The 21205-nt window shown below is 43.5% G+C and overlaps 1 protein-coding gene across 1 annotated transcript in view; it reads right to left on the reverse strand.

Moving 5' to 3' along the window:
* Window positions 1–8854: 8854 nt before the first annotated feature.
* The window catches only part of LOC126393333 (diacylglycerol kinase beta), a 145103-nt gene continuing 132752 nt past the window's right edge, over window positions 8855–21205 (reverse strand). The window contains exons 22-24 of the mRNA XM_050049440.1: window positions 20581–20701; window positions 17693–17753; window positions 8855–14751 (exon numbers count right to left, since the gene is read on the reverse strand). Of these exons, the coding sequence (XP_049905397.1) occupies window positions 14653–14751; window positions 17693–17753; window positions 20581–20701 (281 nt within the window). The 3' untranslated portion in view covers window positions 8855–14652. The remainder of the gene's footprint in view (window positions 14752–17692; window positions 17754–20580; window positions 20702–21205) is intronic.

Genomic DNA, 21205 nt, shown 5'->3' on the forward strand with positions numbered 1-21205 from the left:
TTTTCCTGAGTCTTTTTAAAATAAAATATGGAGAAAGAAATCGCACCCATTTGCTCAGGGTTCAAAGGTTAAAATACTTACAAAAGGTGTTTGATAGAGGCACAAGGAAGTGATGTTGCTCCAGGTTTCAAAGGGTTAAATATATTTGTGACACAATAATGTATAAATGTTACATATCTGTGACGTGCAGAGAAGTACAATCCCAAGATTTTAGATTACTTGTCTTTGCCGTGTACACTGTTGTTGGCAGTGCAGCTTGTGCACAAGCAGTGACTGACACGGCGTCAGAGACTCGTCCTGGCTCTGACTGGTTGTTTTCATTCAGGCTGGATTCTTGCAAACGCCACGAGGAGCACTGAGAGGAACCTGATTTGTTTAAAGGTTATTCGTCTTGTGCTACCGTCAGGATACAGTGAGAGTTTCAGCAAATATGACACATAGTTATTTTTATAAAAGTTACCTGCTGAACCTTTAAACACTGATGTTCACTGTCGATACGACTGACAGCTCCAGAACAACGACTAAAGGGACCTTTTTTTATTCTACACTGCCCTTTTCAAGAGTGACCTTTGAACCTCAGCTATAGTACTGAAACACAGATGAGACGTCCCCACAGTTGTCATTTTAAACACCTAAAATTTAGTGAAAACGGAGCAAACATGTTTCTTTGTCCTTTAAGATTTTAAACTCTTAAATATCTGTAGTCTTTAGCCCGTCAGTGAACCCGACCTCTAATCTTATCTCAGCTGAAATAACAGCCTCTGTGATGAAGCACGAGTGGGTGAGAGCATTATAATTGAGCGCCTTGGCAGTTTGTCCCAGCTTGCAAATGTCTGTCAAAATGCACATTTGAAAAGGAGTTAAAATGGGAAAGTAGTGCCTCTGGGCGCAGGACGCTCTCTCACTGAGGGACAAGATGTGACTTGCCGGCTATTAATAGCACTTTGGGAGATAATTCCTCCCTTGTTATCTTAGCAGCCGTACTCAAGAAGCCTCGCCAAAGGCAGACTCTTCTGAGGCTGCGAGTTGTATAACCATGCTTTCTTTTATCATCTCTCTCCCATTCTTAATTCAATGCCTCTTTTTTCTCTGACATTTTCTCTTTTCTTTGCGATTTTCCATTCTTCTCTCGCTGGTTTTCTTTCTGGCTCTGAAGCTTCTGGGCCAGAAGGGCAGAAAGAACATTCAGACACACTGTAGAAAATAAAAAGAAGCCACAAACCCCCCACTTTGTTCTCAGTGATTGTTTTCTGTCAGGGTTCAGATTTTAGCTCAATGATGCTAAAATGCTAACCAGGATAATGCTAATATTTGGTTGTTTAGTTGCTTTGATGCTAAGTATCACTGTTTAGTGTTTTAATACGCTAACATTTTTTAATTAGAGTTATTTAAACTTAAAGGTCCAGTCTGTAGGATTTAGGGACATATATGGGCAGAAATTAAATATCATTTCATAACTATGTTTTCATTAGTTACGACTCACCTGACAAAAAGAATCATTGTGTTTTTGTTTCTTTAGACTGAGTCGATTATTTCCAGATACAGAGCGGGTCCTCTTCCATAGAGTCTGCCATATTGTTCTACAGTGGCCCAGAGCGGACAAACAATACTCTGACTTTAGACAGAACCATTTGTGTTTTCGCATCTGCAGCTAGATGCCACTAAATCCTACACACTGGACCTTTCAGGTGATAACGGCACAAAAAAAATGTACCCGGTAGAGGGAAAACAATTTGTGAATAAGAACAGCAACAGTAAACCATCACATCCTCACTGTGACCTCGTCACATGTCCACGTTTGGTCATGGACTTTCCACGTCCACATATGGCGTCCAAGGTACCCTGGGTGTGTTGGTTGTTGACGTTCTGGGACGCCGTGTCAACTTCAGCCTGTTACATGCATTGTCTGTTTTCAAAATACACTTCTGTTTTCACAGGAAATGTACAGTTTGAATACAGTCTCTTTCAAAATAAAAGCACTATGTTGGTACAACACCCTGAACTGACGTTTTTTCCTTCAACAACACACATGGTTGGGTTTAGGAAAACAGAACAGGGTTTGGCTTTACAATCTTACAGGAAGTGAACACCGGCCTCCTGGGTGGAAGTCAGTAGTTGTTGGACCCATCACCCATTTTTGGGTGCACTATCCCTTTAAGATCCTTTTTGTCTAACCAGAAACAGCCCTGAAATCACCAGACCCACCAGACTCCATTTAAATAAACAGTGATTTCATGATCGTACAACACACTTCATTTAATGTTGGCAGGAGTGGTTCGTCTTTCCACTGTTGCAACAATCACCAGGTCTGGTTTGATTGAAATTAACCCTTAATTCACCCAGTTAGATGTGAAAACATGCTGCCTCTATACACGCTAAAATACTGTTTTCTTAAATGGAGTATGGTTGGTTTGGTGATGGTGATTTCAGGGCTGTTTCTGGATTCTCCTTTTTAACACAAAGCTCTGTGTCTGTAGGGATCCTTTCCTTTATGTTGTCAGGCAGTATCTGAGCCTGTCAGGGACAAAAACAGACACTTTTAGTGGGCGTACACTGATGGTGCGAACATGCTCAGAGAGGCCTGTTTCGCAGCTGGACCACTTTCAAAACTTTATGATTTCATGAGTCACTTAGACACAAAAACATGAGAGAATAAGATCCATGCTGAAACATACAGGCGTTACTCTTTAAGGGTCTGAATGCTCCGACGACCTCTGTGAGGTTTAAAGTGTGTTTGTTAACACCACATCAGTAAAGGGTTGTTTCAGCTTTTGTTGTACTGGGTTGCTAATAGATGTTAGATGTGTGAACTCTGGAGTCCAGAAGGGAAACACGTCTCTCTTTAAACCATTGTCTCATTGTTTGTTCACTCAGTCATCATCATCATCATCATCATCATCACAGGTTTCCTCTCAGTCTGTTTAATGTCATCAGTGACTCACAGATGTTGTTGGATGTTATTTGTTTTCAAATGAGCCACAAAAATCAGGTCTCTGTCTTCACCAGACACCACGTAACACATTCTGATCCTGTCAACACAGAGTAAATGTGACTTTATTTAAATAACAGACGTGTTGCAAAGAGGTCAAAGGTCAATTCAAATCCAACCAGTTTGAACAAAAATCCAGGAGCAGCATTAGTTTGTGAGAATAAAGGAAATAAAAATGCAAATTTAGTCTCATGTGTTTATTTGTTAAAATGTTTTGTCCATGAAAAAACAGACAGCTGACAGTGAGAGTGACGTGCTGCAGAGACAGACACACGGCCGACTGCAGAGGCTGGACGTATTGATTTCATCCTTCATCCAATCAGGTCCTGGACAGCACGGGGGACGGTCTGCCCTTGACCCTCTGTGGACTGAGAGTCCCCCGCCACACTGACCCCGGCGGGGGAACAGAGGGCCCATATCACAGAGTTTATACATCAGATAACGTGATTAACTGTCGCCTTGGTTACATACAGACGTTTATTTCCTGCTCTGTATTAATCCCCTGCAGCCGTGTGATGACTGTGCTGCTGTGATGTGTAGGATCTGATCTGAGATCTGCTCTGTAAACTCTGTTTCTATGATTGGATGATTTTATGTACATGTAGAGCAGCAGAGCACTGCAGGGCCTCTGTGCCTCTGATGTCACTCAATACAGCTCATCTGTCCCAGGACGAGATCTGGATCACACTGTCGGGACTGTAGAGCCACCGCCGCCTCAGAGCGGGGGTGAGCCGAGCAAAAGGTGGGGGAGGGGCCTTGGATAGATACACACAGGGGGAGCAGATGGAAACACATGACTAATACATCGCCCCAGATATTAAACATCAAACTTAAAGGACAAGTTTTTGACAAAACTGGATGATTTTTACTCAGACATTAGCGGCAATTTTAGTGATGATTCCAGCGGAATCTGTGGCTCCAAAACCAGCTGTATTATAGCGAGACATCAGCTGCATTTTTAGCGGCAATTCTGGCACCAAAAACAAGCATTTTTTGGGGAGACGTTTGTGGCAATTGAGGGAAGTGATTCTGGCACCAAAACTGTGTGTTTTTTAGTGAGACATCAGCGAAGTTTCCAGCGGCATTTGTGGCACCACAACCAGGTGTTTTCAAACCAGACATCTGCTGTTTTTTTAGCAGCAATTTTGACACCGAAATCAAGTGTTCTGTAGTGAGACATCGGCAGCATTTTTATCTTCAGTTGTGGCTCCATAACTGGGTGTTTTTTGGTGACACTGGTGGTGTTTCCAGCATCAAATGTGGCACCAAAACCTGGTGTTTTGTAGCAAGACATCTGCAGCATTTCCAGCAGCAGTTGTGGCTCCAAAATGTTTTTTTTTGTAGCGAGACATCGACGGTATTTTTAGCGCCGATTCTGGCACCAAAACCTGGTGTTTTTTTAAGCGAGACATTGGAGGCATTTTAGCAGCACTTGTAGCTCTACATTCAGGTATTTTATAGTGAGACATCAGCAGCATTTCCAGCGGCAATTCTGACACCATAACCTGGTGTTTTTTAGCAAGACATCTACAACATTTTCGGTGGCAACTATGGCACCAAAACCAAATGTTTCAGCGTGTTTCTGGCACCAAAGACGTGAAGAGAGATGCGGAGGGTTTTTCAGCCACGATTGTTGCTCCAAAGAAGGGTATTTTATCTGCTCCTGAGCTGTGAGCACACACAGAGGCGTTTATGCTCAATGAGTTGCTCTGAAACACCACGGAGCGTACAGACAAAATCTTCTGTGAATAAGTAAGAGGTAAATGAGTGTTGCTTGAAAAGAAACTGCCTGGCAACAGTAGTAAACACCAACATAACACCAAACGCTGCAATATTGTACCATGATTATTACTTTCCCTCCAAGTCGAAATTATTTCATATCGCTTTGTTTCCCCCCGGGGTCACCACTCTGTCCATGAGCCTCTCCTCTCTCCCCGTGCGGTGATGACTTCTCTCAGAGACTTTAAGGCCTTTTGACGTCCCTGTGCCGTCTCAGTGAAGAATCACCTTTACAGGTGAATCTGTTAAAGACACAACTTAACACTTAACTTCACACTTGACATGAAGAGGTGCTGTCCTAACTTCCCTCTACACGCCCTCTAGAAGCTGCTTTAGATGCCTTGTAGATGAAGACATTTCAGTTTGCTGTACTCACGGTTGTGATGGCGTCTGTGGCTTGTCAGGTAGGCTCGACGTCCAGTGGTTCATGAAGTTAATCAAAATAAATCAGTGATGTTCCAACGAAGATAAAATGCCTTTACAACACTTAAAACCAACTCAAGTCCGAAGACACAAACTCAGATAAAATCATGAGAAAACTTTCTACAGATTTAAACAGTAAACGTTCAGAGGTTAAGAACTGTGTTTCGTTGACGTCTTCCAGCTTCAAACTGTGCACACCTGTCTCCACTGATTGGCTGGAGCATCATGGGAGTTGTAGTCCTGATGATTTTACATGGTCTACAGAAAACAAAACAGGCTCTAACAGAGGGATGATTACGTCATTTTCTGATGCTCCTGGACACTACAGCTGGCGTAACCCTTAATTATGCTGCTTTCATGTCATTTAGGCTGGATGGCAGAGATATGACAGAATCCCATGTTTACAACACTGGATAACTCAAGACTGCATGACAGCAGAGTTGGACACGTGAGGGTTAAAAATACTGTGAAGCGACACTAAGACATCATTGAATTTGAGGTTAATGACTTTGAAGGACTGTCTGTCATTACGCCTTGTTTCCACGTACGTATGTGAACGGAGTCGAGTCCACTGGAAATCCATTCATTCCTGGGAATCTCCGTGATATCTGATGAGCCTGTGAAACTCCTCCTCTAATATTTCAGCCTGGAATTTTCCTCGAGTATGTTAAAAAAAATTGACGTTTTGCGGTAGATTTCAGAGAGACTGTATGACAGTGTGCTAGCTTAGCTAACAGGCTGTTTCCTTCACTTCAGTTTCCTGTTGATTGATAAGAGTGTCTGATTAAAAAGAATTTGTCTATCTAGTTGTAACACACTGTGAATCTGAGTGATGATATTCTGAGACAGTATGGATATACTTTACACACAGCCGTTCATACGTTTAATGCAACATTTCATAAACATGCTACGTACCTGTCAGGTCCTGTTTCTGTCCATAATGTTCAAAGCGCATACTCCTAACTATTGGATCATGAAAACGGACAAAAGTAGCCCCTCCCTTGAGGATACAGGAAGTTTCTATCCATCTGTAAAGAAATGCACTTCCTTGCGTTGGACACTAGAGGTGGTAGACATCATTGTTTCCTCCTGCCTCCACTCTTTATGCTAGTTTAAGCTAACTGCTGCCTGGCTTCAGCTCCATACTTACCGTATGCTGCGTTCAGGGTGACGGAGTAATCGTAAAAATTTGTTTCCAACTGGAAACATTGACATGAAAGCTTCTTTAAGTCAGAACAACTCAGAAAGTCTGCTAAAAGTTTGGTACACGACCTGCAGACTTTGAAGTCACACACGTAAAAACCTGGCAGATGAAAGTAAATTTTCGAAACTTTTCATTAATTCACATACTGCATGTATTTTGCTCACATGTATTTTGTAATATGGGTTTTTGTTGCTGTTAATGTTGAGTGACCTAGATTAGTTTGAAGTTTTATATCAGCAGTAACACTGACAACAAGTCAGCTTAAACCACATTTTAATATTCAATATAAACTGCTGTCAATGTGCTGTTTAAATACTCTGAGTAAGAAGAACGACTTTCAGACTCAGGAAATGGGACCATCTGATGAGAACATGAACGCAACATTAAGAAATCTGGTCGATGAGATGCATTCCTAATTCATATATCTATTGTTTGGAGGTGTATTTTGTTTTGTTCCTCTGTGTCGTAATGAGAAACATGACTGATAGATGATGTTGTATTAATTAGAGATATATGCCATTTAACCAATTTGCACTATAAAAATCTCACCAGCAGAAATCAAAGAGGCAGATACTAACTCCTCCACCAGCAGCGACTCGAGTAGAGAGCCACATGTTTGTATGTTGTATGTTTTTACAACTGGAAACCTGTCTGGTGACTCGAAATATCACCTGCAGCACAATGTGACAAACTTGTTGTCCCTTTACTGACAGTTGTTGATCTCAAACTGAGGAAAAAGTAAACCAGCTCGACATATTTGAGCGTCTGAGTGTGGATTTTTCCTTTATTTTACTGAACCTTGTGAACTGCATGCACCCTCTGAAAGCTTTGACAACCAGTTGATGATGTTCTGTATTTTTCTTATTGTGAACAAATCCAATGAAAAGACCTAAAACAATTACATGTATCTTAGAGAAGTGCTGCATATGTAACCAGAGCTTCAAACAGATTCATTCTCTGTGTCACAGACCTACTTTTGTCCATAAACTATTAAAAACACATCAGAGAGCCACATTATCGCACTGACTGACACGTTCCTTCACTCTGATGAACATGGCCACTGTAGTTTTTGAGTCAACCCACATTAACCTCTCTGCAGCTGGATTTACTCAACAGCACCAAATGTGTATTAATCCGCTGCTGGAAATAGTCCCAAGCAAGTTCTCTGTTTAATCTTGAGTACGTGAAGTTTGCTAAAAACTACAGTACCCAGCTGTTTCAGGAAATAAATGAGCCTAAGGGGTCGTACACATGCCATGTTTTCTGTGCCCTCATATTCATGGTTTTCAATGTAGACATGCAGCCGGCGAGCTCAAATGGCTGTCGTGGTGCGCCATCTGACATGTGTCAACTGCCACCCCTGACACACACTGGACACATTCCTGCTGCTCATCAACAGACGACCCTGACTCCTCAAAGGTCTGTACTCCTCCTCGTACATCAGCTTAAAAGCTTGTGTGGACGGCCTCGAATTAGAGTTGATTTCTCACCTGAAGAGCCGATCTCCAGAGACTCAACAGGAAGTATCTGTTTGGTTATTGTCTTTATAATGACGGGATTGTGGGTCTCTCCTCGTCCATTCTTTGTCACACATGAGACACAGCAACAGCTACAGAGTTCTCTTTATACATCAGCATTGAGGAGAGGAGTCGAGCTGCTACAGGAGCAGAGAAAAGGAGCTGCTACAGCAGCTGGTATGTACACGCAGACTGTGAGTGGGGGAAAATATATTTTTAATTCAGGGGGCTGGATATTTTTTGCTGCATTGCGTTCGCTGTTTATTTTTTGCCACAGAGCTTATTTTTTGCAGTTATCCACAATTTAATGGAAAAATCCTGTGGGTTTTTTAACAAGGGAGCCAGGGCCACGCTTCTGTATTGGCCTATAAAATAGTGTCGTCCCTGGGGTGCGCTCTAAGGGGCAAAAACTGGAATATTTTGTGCATGTAAACGCAGTCGTTGTTGGTTTTGGTCTTTTTTTATTGGATTTGTTGCTTTATCTTTAAAAACAACTTGCCTCAGGAAACTGCAGATAAAGACGGACGCAGATATCAGCTCCTTCTCAGTGGCAGTAAATCACATCAGTGCGTTACCATGATGGAAACCAACCTCTGCTGCTGACTGAAGGTGAGGATGACTCAAAAATGACTGTGCTGCCAAACACTGATAAAAACTGTCTGTATTTGTTTGTCTGAACGCTGCAGGTCGGCTGGTGACAGTCAGGTTAAAGCAATTCCTCTCTGGCTGTTTGAGTGCACTCTACAATTAATCATTGTTTCTATGAGAGTTCTACTTTTCTGTGTCTCCGTGAGCAGGTCCATTTATTTGTTGAGGCAATTGATTACTTCAAAGGACAGGAATAGACATGAACCGTGACACATATTGGGGAATTCAGTGAGACGGGCTGTGTGGGCGTTCATGTTGCGGCCCTTTGATTCCACAATAAATCACAGACGGATGTTGTAATGGTAGAAACTTCATCTGGGAATTCTGCTTTCTCTTTAATGGAACAAGACAGCTTCATCCCGCCTTTTCTTTCACATGGTTAATAACATGCTGCCAAAAAGAGAGAAAACTGAAAACCACAACAAATAAATAGATAAATGGAGTTTTAAAGCAAAGAAATAAGTTTGAATAGTCTGATTCACACTCTCCTGTTCACTCCGTTTGTTTCAGCAGGCATGCGGTGATGTAACTTCAGATAAAATATTATAAACAAATATATACACTTGGTAATATAGCTGTCTAAAACAAATCTCTCAATAAATGTAAAGTTACTGTAAACATGCACTCTTTTCCCACCGAGTCCTCTTAGCGCCCAGGCTCCATTTACAGAGACACTGATGACGGTGTGTTTCCTGTGACGTTCCCACAGTGACGTCATGACGCCGGTTATGTTGAATGGCTTTCAGTTGGTGTGTATTTAAACATAAACCTCTGAGACAGTCGACAGCGACTGACCTGAACTGTGTACCAGGTGATGTTGATGCTGTGTGGGTAAATATCTACAGTGTGTGAGGATCCGCTGGACGTCCTGTCTGGTTTCATGGGGCCTGGGTGCAAGAGTAAACACTCAGTGTGTTTTAAAGGGAAACAGGGTGTAAAGGCGTGAACGCCCGACCCTACAGTGGAGCTCAGTTTGTACCATCAGAGCATGTCAGCAGTCTCTCTCTGCCCCGCACTGTGAACACTTTACAGCAGGGTGCAAGACAGTTTCCCACCGACGTCTAACTCACATCAGATCGTTTGAGTTTTAACATGAAGACAACTACGTTTTCTTGGAAGTTCATTCCCCACTTGTGGCAGAGTCCTGCACCAGGTCGGGTAGCCGCAGGTACACGCAAAAAGCTGTGGATTTAAATATGTATATATATATAAATTCCTGGGTAAAAATGAACTCTCTGGGGCGAGGTCTCGGGGGCAGCAGGCTGAGCAAAGCACCCCAGACAGCCCTCTCTCCAGCGATGCTTTCCAGCTCCTCCTGGAGGACCCCGAGGTGTTCCCAGACCAGATGAGATATATAATCCCTCCAGTGTGTTCTGGGTCTGCCTCAGGGCCTCCTACCAGCTGGGTGTGCCCAGGAGGATCCTGATCAGATGTTGAACCACCTCAACATGAAGGAGCAGCGGCTCTACTCCGAGCTCCCTCCAGATGTCCGACTCCTCCCCCTATCTCTAAGGCTGAGCCCAGACACCCTACAGAGGAAACTCATTTTGGCCTCTTGTACCCATGACCTCGTTCTTTCGGTCACTACCCAGAGCTCATGACCATAGGTGAGGGTTGGGATGCAGATGGAGCAGTAAATCGAAAGCTTTGCCTTCTGGCTCAGCTCCCTCTTCACCACAACGGTCCGGCACAGCGCCTGCATCACTGCAGAAGCCGCACCAAACCACGGAACCATCTCACACTCCATTCTACCCTCACTCATGAACAAGAGATACCTGAAGTCCCTCACTTATTTTTCAGAATAGAAAGTAAAAAGATGCGCAGTATATGTGTAATATTCTGACATGTAAATCACTATTATCAAGCTGCAGGTCCTTTTATTTTGAAAGTCAGTGACACCAGTGTAACCTTTGACCCTGTGGTCACATTGGTCACCGACGTGGAGGACTTCAGCCATGAACCTTTGCAGCCCGAGGATGAGGTGGCAGCCTACATGGAGTTCAAGACACCCAAGGAGGATCCTTTGGAGGTTTGATGGTGGTGGAAGGAGCATGCTAACATGTTTCCCACCCTGCAGTGTCAGGAATGTGTCGTGATATGCTGCCATGACCCTGGAAGTCACTGAACAAGCGCCGGTTTTCGACGACTTTGGAGTGAAACTATGTTGGATAAGCTAGCATGATTCGCTGATGGAGACCATGTATGAACCGTGAGATTATTTCGTCACACACACGATGCTGATGCATTTGCTCTTCCTGCTTCTTCTACAGTCTGAGGACAGAAGAAGAAACAACCCAAAACTCAACTCAACGATGTGAATTAGACAAAGTGGGAAAGTGTCTTCAGAGAGAGACGGACTGCAGCAGCTCTGCACGGTGAGAACACTGATGTGAGCCCCTCTACGCTAAGATTTCCACATTAATAACAATGATATATTAAAAACACATTCGTGTGTACAGTATATGTGAGCTACTCCTACCTTCCAGAAATATACATATACTCTGTCTGCACACACTGTATAATATAATTTGCCGTATTGTGGGGGCAGTAATATGGATACATTCTTTATAAACACTGAACTAAGCTCCCTGCTTCGTCCATCTTCAGTCTGTTTCTGTTTCCTTCAGTACCATCACGTCTTTATTTGGTGTACAGTTAAATAAACAGTGGATGCATTAAAGCAGAAGGGGCAGGGATCTGCACTCTGGGATTTGCACTCCGACAGCACACTTGACATTGTGAGCTGATGTTTGACACGGTAATTAGGCGTAGGGTTTCACTGGAGGAGAGATGGACCCTCCCTGAAATAGAGGGATAAATTTAGTTCCCCTGTCAGTGCTCTGGTAAATAAAAACCCAGCGGGCCCTGCTGTTATTGCCCTGAGGGGATTTATTTCAAACCTTGACCCACTAGAAGAGTCTTCATGATGCGCAGGAGCCGATAAAGCTCACCAACCACAGAGGATAAATTTGTTTCTTAAAGAACCAGTGTGTGAGATTCATGGGGATTTAGTGGCGTTGAGCAGTGACAACAGCAGATTGCAACCAGCTGAAACTTCTCCTGGTTAGAATTCCTTCAATGTTCATTGGTCAGGAGGTTTTGACCAGGAGCCGAATTATCCGCAAGTTTCTTCCTCTCCAAAACAAGCGGATCAGGTGATTAGAAACGGTAAAAATGAAGCAGTTTCATGGTAAAAGTCAGCCCAACACCTGCTGTGTGTGCTCACCTTTTTTAAGATCCAGGTGTCGGTTGCACAAACACCGTAAGTCTACTCCTTAAGTACTACACTTCAAGTTTAGTTTTTCCTTAGCTAAGGAAATTACTTAAGGGTGTTGCACAGAATCTCTTAAAAGGTTTCCTTAATCAAGGAAAGACATTAAGTCATTAACTGCACTGAAAACTAAAACTATTTCCATGGAGACCATTTGTTTGCTTGAATGTGTGCTTGTGATAGCCCAGTCTAAATGTTGTCTGACCTGAGTATCCTGTCGCAAAGTTGGTCTGATAGTAAAAAAAATGGCAGACGATAAGAAGACACAAAAACGAAACTGGTCGCAGGAAGAAAAAATCAGACTATCAGAGGAATCCAATAAAAGAAAGAACAAACTGAAAAGTCAATTTGGTCTGAAAATAAGAGCGAACATGAAGCAAGTAATGGAGGAAACTGCAACATTAGACGGGAACATCAACAAAGTGTTCAGCAGACGGTGAAGGTGTTTGAAACCTGGTGAGTGACGCGGCACACCGTTGACTTGTGTACATGAAACACCTCGCCAATAACTGAGTGGAAAGACCGACTGCATAAAACCGCAGAACAATCATTAATTGTAACGGGGCTGGAGGAGCGCAGCTGATCCAACTTCAGACCTCTGGTCAAATGTTTAGTGCAAAATCAATTACTCATCATTAAGAGTGTCCATGGGGTTCTCCCACCCCTCTCAGGACACGTTCACTTTCCTTATTTATCGCCATAAACTCAGCCATGTTGCCGTTAAGATGCAGTCAGAGGGACCTTATGTTTTTTTCCTTCCTTTGGTTGTTAACAGTTAACAAACTTTAAGTAAGTCCTTAAGTATAAGAGAGAAAGAGATAAGGAGAAAAACTTAAGGAAACCTTGAGAAGACTGAGGCCATGTTCACACGAAAACGATCCACTGAAAACAGAATTGTTTCTCATTTTCGTTTTGAAAAAAGTTCCGCGTTTAGACGACAACGTTTTGATAACAATCGTTGTGCACACGGATCTGCAAAAATGCCCAAAAACGCTGCAGTACACATGCCAGGCCAGTAGTTGGCGGTGTGACGCTTACGCTTCCTTCTAGAGAGCGGCGATGTAACAACAAACAAAATGGCAACCGCACGAACGTTTGTCTGGACGGACGACGAGGTGGAGTCGCTAAGGTAAATCTACACTATGATGGGGAAGTGTTGATAAATTCAACAGGCTGAGCAGCACAAGCAGAGCTCGGGAGGCCGCCATTGTTGTTGTGATGGTCGACTTTCTCGCGCATGCCCAGTGACTGGAAGCGTAATGAGCATGTGCGAAAAGTCTCCGTTTTCAGAGGAACTGCTTATTGCAAGTTTCCATGACAACAGAGACGCTGCCGTTTCCAAAAAATTGCACTCTGGAACCCGTTTTCAAAACGTCGCGTTTTCAGGCACCCAAAACGCCGCTGTCGTGTAAACGATCGGCCAAAACGCAACTAAAGTTTACCATTTTCAGTTGAAATCATTGTCGTATAAACGGGACCTTAAGGACGTTTTGTGCAGCCGGCCCCTGCTGGTCAGGAGGTTTTTATAAGGAGCTGAATTATCCACAGAGGAATCTTCCTCTCTAAAACAAATGGACTTGGTGATTTAAACCACTAAAAACAATGAATAAAGCAGTGTTGTGTTTTTCTGACTTAGTCATCTCAGAAGTGCCATGACATCCAGGTGAAAACATGAAGCCAGTGTTTGGTTTGTCTGTTCTGGGCTACTGTAGAAACATGGCGGTGCAACACGGTGATCTCTGTAGACGAGGACCTGCTCCCTGTGTAGATATAAACATCTCATTCTGAGGTAACAAGAACACAGTGATTCTTATTTTCAGCTGATTATACATGAATGAAAACACACTTTTCATTTCCCCCTCAGTCCAACACACTGGAGCTTTAAGAAAGCATCTACAATTTCTCCAATCTCTACTTCCAATCTAGACTCAATTTGTGCAGCCATAACTGTGCACAGCTGAACAGGAACTTCCTCTGACGGAAGTCTGCGGCCGGATCATCTCCCCAGTCTCTGAATATTGTGTTAAAGGGTCTGTTTTTTAGGCCAGTGATGCTAAAGGGGACAAAAATCCCTGCGTGTTTCAGCCCATTCCAGACCACTGCTACGCCCCGCTGCCATCAACCCACAAACAAAACCAGTCAATAATGGATGAGGCTTCTCCTCCGCTCGGCTGTACCGTGCTGTCAGTCTGTGGGGGAGGCCCCGCAGCGAGCGCTCTTACAGCCACCGCTGTTTCATTATTCATACAGGTGTTTTAACGAAGAGGTGGATCTTACTCTATTTACTCACCAGCCTTGTAAACAACCACGATCCCTGCCGCTCTTCAGTGTAGTGTAGTTTCTTTCTCATCCTACAAACTATCACTTCCTGTTCCTCATTCAGGGCTGCGAGGGAAGCCCAGCAGCCAGGGCTGTAGAATATTTAGTGGGCAGTGCAGTACTGGCTTATGGCTGAGTTTTTTTGGGCAGGGGGCGGCTTGGGCTGAGAGACCTGGCTGTTGCAGCTAAATCCATGGCTGGGACGAAGACTAGAAGACTAGAGGACTAGAGGACTAGAGGAGGATGGTTACACAGGAATAAGTCGGTACTGTATACTGAGAGTTCATTTCGGGTGCCATCACTGCAGCTTCCTCTGGGAATGAATCGTCTGTAGGCATCCTGACGTTAGGAATGTTCCACAACATGATCCCATTGATGAGCTTCCCACTTTCAAACTCCAAGTCCTCTGATGGAGCTGCCTGTACAGTGGGCGTGTGTGTGTGTGTGTGTGTGTGTGTGTGTGTACCGTATATGTGTGTGTTTCTGTGTGCATGCACGGGTCCTAGTCGCGGCTCCGGTTGCGTTTCTTGAAGAAGAAGAATGGCGTCTTCTGAGGCGGGCCCAGCAACATGGGGACCTGGTTCATGTGTGTGATCCTGATCTGTAAGAGTCAGACAGAGAAGGACACGGTAAAGAAACAAGGTTTGTACAGAGAGCTGTTCTCAGTGTCTCTCTCTGACACGCTGACAGTCATCACTTCCTGGCTCTTTTCAGGTGGCTGTTATAAAATCACTGACTGCGACCTTGCAAATAACCCAGAGAACACGACAAAAAGGTTTCTATCTTCCACATGTTTGAAGGTCCACCATGACAGAATGAGGAGTGATTGAAATGCCTTGAGGATGAATAGATAGAAGCTGATTTCCTGCTTTTCTGTGAGGAATTTAGTCGGACTGTGATTTGTGATGGCATGACGGTGTTGGAGGTTGAGGCTGTGCAGCGGAGGAGGATGAACAAAAGAGCGAGGAAATGAGCCAAGACAAGAGAAAAGCTGAGTAACACTCATCATGGTGCAGCACACAGCTGACTCTATCAGATGTCAAGGATAAGTGGCTGTCCACTGGCATCAGGAGACGCTTATGCCTCATTTCCACTGCGAGGTTTGACTCAACTGGACTGAACTTACTTATGGCACCAGGTGCTTTTCTCAGTTTCACTTTCCCCTGCAGATTCAGAGATCTGAATTTCATATAATGACGTGTAAGCGCTTGTTAATGACGCTGTGGGCTAATGGGCATGTAGCTACTTCCATGTTTCAGATGATACGTCATGTTTGTAGTCGACCAATGAAGATGAGTTTACATATCACCTTGGGTTCGTCCTTCACCTTCTCAAAATGATCCCACACTTTGGATTTCCTGCCCGACATGTTATTAACTAGCCTGTGGAATAACCGCAGGTACCAGCCCTGGAGATTAACCTGACTCCTGTCTGACTGCTGAGCGTGGACACTTCCTGTGTCTGTCCTTTCAAATTAAAGTCCCACATGGTCCAGTCATATAGGTTTGGATTTATTTTGACAAGGCACAGCTCCTGATAGAGTTTCAGGTTTTGTTTTTCTGCGACTAAGAGACCAATGAAATCTTGCTGTCTAATGACCTTTCTGGTTGCCTAACGTTTGGTTGACTGTCAGGGGGGCAGCTCTGGGTCAATTAGTTTTGACTTTGGACAGATGCTGATCTGTTTATTTGGTGATGGTTGGGTCGGAGAATAAAACCACTGCCACTATGAAAACTTTCAGGAGTTGTATCATCAAAATCTTTCTTCATAGTGTAGACATCTAACCTGAAAATCCACATGCCCCGCCCCCAGCAATTTCAAATTTGCTCTGCACGGGGATCTGGCCCCGATGAGCAGAGCCCGGTGAATCGCCATCGGACCAATCAGATCAGTCTATCTGACAGAGGCGGGCTCTGGGCGGGCGTAACATGATGAGGACAGCGATGCGCCGTAGGAGTCAAAAAGTAAACAGCCAAGATGGCAGCTGCCGAAGGACCGCGTCCATTCAATTTAGCTGTGGAAGAAACACTAAGCCAACTACACTTATCTTTCTCCTTGAGAGAGGAACAGAAGACTGCCCTAGAAGCCTTTGCTTCCAGGAAGGACGTTTTTGACGTTTTGCCGACGGGATACGGCAAAAGCAAAATATATCAGTTAGCCCCACTGTTCGGTGAACCAGTGGGGCTTTTTGCTCTGATTGGCTATCGTGCTATCCAATTGCATGCGGCGGCATTTAATATGCCTCAGTTAGTGCCGCCCCTTGGGTAGGAAGGGTGTATTGTGAGGGCCAGACTCAAAATCTTTCTAGATTTGAGTCTGGATTTCCAGGCTAATAGACATCTGCTTCAAAGTCAATCATCTGTTACTCAAACTGGACTTCCTGGATTATATTAATTAATTTCATTCATTCATTTAACTTGAAGCAACCAAACCCACAAGTCTTGTTTTTTAAACAATGCACTTAAAGATCATTACTGATAATACTGATATGATGTTGAACCAGAAACACAGGATACTACATTTTCTCTGGATAATCCGTTTGTTTTTCTGACCAACCCTTGTGATTGTTTGGGATTATGGAGCTGTCACACCTTCAAAGAGTTACTAATCTCTAAAACATACAGTGAGATGAACAGGTCAGTTGGTTACTGGTTAAACCGCTGTGACCGCTGACTTCACTTGTGTCAACGTAAATGTTCTACTTCAGTTTTGCCAGTGACATAGACAGGCATTAAAGAGTTACATGTAGCTGCAGTTCATCAGCAGCCCCTTTGACATAACCGGAATACGACGGGGATGTCACGCAGTTATTCCACTTTGGAGTGGAAGTAGAGGTAGTAACAGCGCCGAATTGACAGGACAGGTGTGATGTTTTGACAATGTCTTATGTGTACGACTCATCGCTGGGAGATTTAGCTAACAGCTAGCATTTTTCGAACATGTTCTTATTGTCTGTACCGAGGGAACGTACGGAATTTGGCAAATGAGCAATTCTGTCTGCAGCTCCTGATCTGTGGAATCTATCACGTGTTGGTTCCTCTCGGACGTTTCAAAGCTCTGCTGCAGGATTGTTGTATATTTTTATTCTGTATTTCTGTTCCATGTTGCCTGTCTGCAACTTATATTGCTGCCTGTCTCTGGTGAAATAAAGGTTAAATAAATATTAAATAAAAAATGCAAAGATGACATAAAGAAGGGACAGAGTAACACTGAGTACAATTTTTTTCCAGGATTGTTTTTTTTCTGACTGACTCTTGACATCGTTTGGGATTATGGAGTTGGTCGTACGGTTACTAATCTCTAAAACATACAGTGAGATAAACAGGTCAGTTAATCACTGGTTAAACTGCTCTGAGCGCTGACTTCACCTTTGTACATTTCCTGTTTCAGTCTTACCAGTGAAAACAAGTCATTAACGTACAGTACAGTGTCTCTGGGACTAAATATCTACATATGGGGTCTTTAAAAATATGACCCCATGAGAATCCCTCTCTTAAAACAATTTTGCAGCACTGGAGCGGTCATTTTGATTTAACTCTCACCGTGCAGGGCGGCTGCATCCATGGCTCGCCATCGATCTGCATGGGCAGCCGCCGGGACGTCCTGTGGAGAGAGAGCAGAGGGGTGAGGAGGAGAAGTGGGGGGAGGGCAGAGAGGGAGGGATGGAGGGAGGACAGGGTGGGGTTGGAGGTTGTGAAGGTCAGATCACACACACCTCTGAGGCACGAGAGGCCTGTTCACACTGTCCCAGCAGAGGGTCACACACTGCACCCTTTGTTCCCATGAGACCCATTCCCAGACAGGCCCCCACTCTCTAAACTCACAGAGCCACTGTATATGTACACACACACACACACACACACACACACACACACACACACACACACACACACACACACACACACACAGAGTTGGTTTAAGACTTTGATGCATGCCTCTGCGGCTGCAGAAACACAGTATGGGAGAATGACTGTGATGAATGCTCTTTTAATTCTGGTCTGGAAAATATTGGGCCGCTCTGCAGAACAAGTGAGAGAACAACTTGTAAATGTCACTTCTTTGGTACAGTAAGTGTCTCGCTGTCGATGTTCACTGTCTGACAGGAGCAACAGAAACAAAACCAACTTTCTATGAATCTATGAGTGACTTTGGATGTTTGAATTTTATTATCTCCGGTCGTGTGTGAATGTGTGTATCTGCCTGTCTGCAGCTAATCAAGCATGAGCCTAATATTTTGTGTGCACATTTATGACTGTGTTCTCAATTACCTCACATCGGTGCAGTGATTCACACTTGTTAAGAAACCTGTTTTATACCAACATTCGGAACGTTTCCAGTCACAGTGAAGTGGAGCTACAGTCCCAGCTGGACGAGGACATTTAACTGGCCTACTGTCCTTGTCCCAGTATACAAGCACGGGAGGGGAATCCATTTATTGAGCCAAGTATGTGCGACTCCTCTACGATAGGTGGAGATATGCCCCCTTTCAGCTTGTTAGTATTGGACCTTTTTCCTGTTGACCTATTACGTCACAGACCAAACAATGGACAAACAAGTTAGCTACGGTTAGCTAGCAGCTAACTGCTACCATGGTGGACAACTTTACAGCTCTGTACATTTGATCCGTCCAAAAAGTCACGGCTCTGGATGTAGATTTCTCCATGTTGTTACCGGCTTCTTCTTCTCTTACACATTTAATGCTATTGGACTTCCGTAGGCTGACCAAACGTCCTCTTTTGCCCGGACCATGTCCACTTTTCACGTCCTGTCCGGGGCGTCCGGGGGGTGTTTATAAATTGATGATAATGTCCGGTTTTCCTTGTGTGTGTGTGTGTGTGTGTGTGTGTGTGTGCGCGTAATCCTCGAGAGGCTGCCTTATCGGCGGATCTCCAACACTCACAACGAGGAAGCAGCAGACACCCGTGGCGCAGCATTATTCTAAGCTTCCATTTTCTAATACAGAAGAGGTATTATTTAGAACATTATTTCATATTATTTATTTATTTATTTGTCCAGTAAGACTTGAAAAGATAGCTATTATTTTACAAGTTGATTTTTCTAATACAGAAGAGACATTATTTCTATCATTATTTCATTCCAGAGATTTTACATTTATTTTACATTTATATTTATTTTTGTACAATTGAAACTTGTAAAAAGATTATTATTTTAGGCATAATAAAAGCAAGTTGAATAACCTCTGAGAAGCCTATCTGAATTTCTGTCTTTGAGAGATATTATTTTGTAATATAACTGAATTTTCTATCCATACATATAAACTTTAAATATATTAAAATTATAAGGCATCTTTGAGTAAACTGCGAGTATCATTTAAGTAGGCTATGTCGTGGCCAGGGCGAGTGTCCTCTTTTTTGGAAATCAAAATATGGTCACCCTAGACTTCCGGGTCAAAGCCCGGGGCGGAAACTGTGGAGCACGCTCAGAGCGCCTCGGCCAGTTTGGGTCAAGAATCCAAATATCATATCGTGATGAAGCTTGTGATTCACACCCCTGTCAATATGTAAGTAAGTAAGCGGGTGATGTAGTTAAATTTATTTTTGTCTGTTTTTATAGTATTTATAGTGTCATTTCCTGCTGTGTGTGCTGCAGCCCACAGACAGCTATGAACGACATGGGTCAAAGATTTGTTGCTGTGTTTTGGTCATTGAAAATATATTTATCCTCATAATTATAGTGTATCTATGTCACATACAGTTCCTGTTGGCAGAAAAACTCGATTTACAACTCATCGCGGCTCTGTCAAAAATATACCAGGCGTGAATTTTCATAGACTTCTGGCCAGGATCAGTTTGGGATGCCGCGTGGCAGCCGAAGGTAGTCCGCCTGTTGGAGATCTGTACTCTCCTGAGTGAACTCTTCTAGTTGAATCTGAAGCCAGTATCAAATTGAATGTGACCCTTTCTATTTCCTTATTGAATTTATTTAGGTCAGCTGTCAATATTTGTTGTTAATAAAAGTTATACAAACAGTAAATAAGTTTGAACCCATGCATCCTCATCCGAAAGTACATCTTCAACCTGAGTGCTGTTAAAACACTATAAGGAGGACGGATCAGAGAGTCATTAGCATCCTGGAACCAAACTGAACAGACGGATCATTTCAGTGAGTCCGTCCTCGGCTCTGATGGCTCACAGAGTTCAAATGTATAATTCATCAGGTGTGTTATTGTTTGGATGCTGCAGGGATTTCAACCTTCACATGCACAGAAACACTCTACAGGAATGCATTTTTGATCATACTGTAGAAGATGGTGATGGATTCATTTTGTGCAGTTGGCTGACCAGAAGGAAGACGGGGGGAGCGGAGGGTGGAGGATGGAGAGAGGAGATCAGGAAGCGACTGGAAGGAGGACGACGGATTGAATGTGAGAAAAGATGGAGGAGACAGCTGAGAGGCAGGAGCTTCTGACCTGATGGTGACGTTGGCACACTGTGCCAGTCTGCGGCCGGCACTCTTCAGTCCAGTGTAGATCTGTCCCATCTCTATCGCCCCCTCCAGGCCGACCACCTCCAACAGCTGGTCGCTGAAGTCTGGACGGAGACGGAGATGGGATGAGGTCAGTATTCAGGTTATGTTAAGACAAAATTAAACCTGCAGTAACTGTTTATTTTTTGGTTACTAGTGAGCGGAGGAAACTGGTAAGTGCTGTAAAGTTTAGTTGATTTAAAACACACATTAAACACATTAAACACACATTAAACATGGCTTAATAGAGACAATTTCAAACACAAGTTCACAGATCAGCTTCACTATAACTCGCAGCATTCACAGACAAACACTTGTCTTTATCTGGACACATTTCCCCCGCAAATACAACATGCTAACGTTATTAGCACAAGCCTATGGAATTTTACATTGTATAAATTAGCCCAGCGGCTAGCAGACTTTTCCTCTTCTCATATAAAACCAGGGACAACAGCAACATGTAACAAAGGTAACGTTACAAAATTCAGCTCCATTACAACTCACAAGGTTCACTGACAAAACAACTGTCTTATACTAAACACGTTTTCCAAACAAATACAACATGCTAG

Source organism: Epinephelus moara, chromosome 7 (assembly GCF_006386435.1).
Source record: "Epinephelus moara isolate mb chromosome 7, YSFRI_EMoa_1.0, whole genome shotgun sequence".
NCBI lineage: Eukaryota > Metazoa > Chordata > Actinopteri > Perciformes > Serranidae > Epinephelus > Epinephelus moara.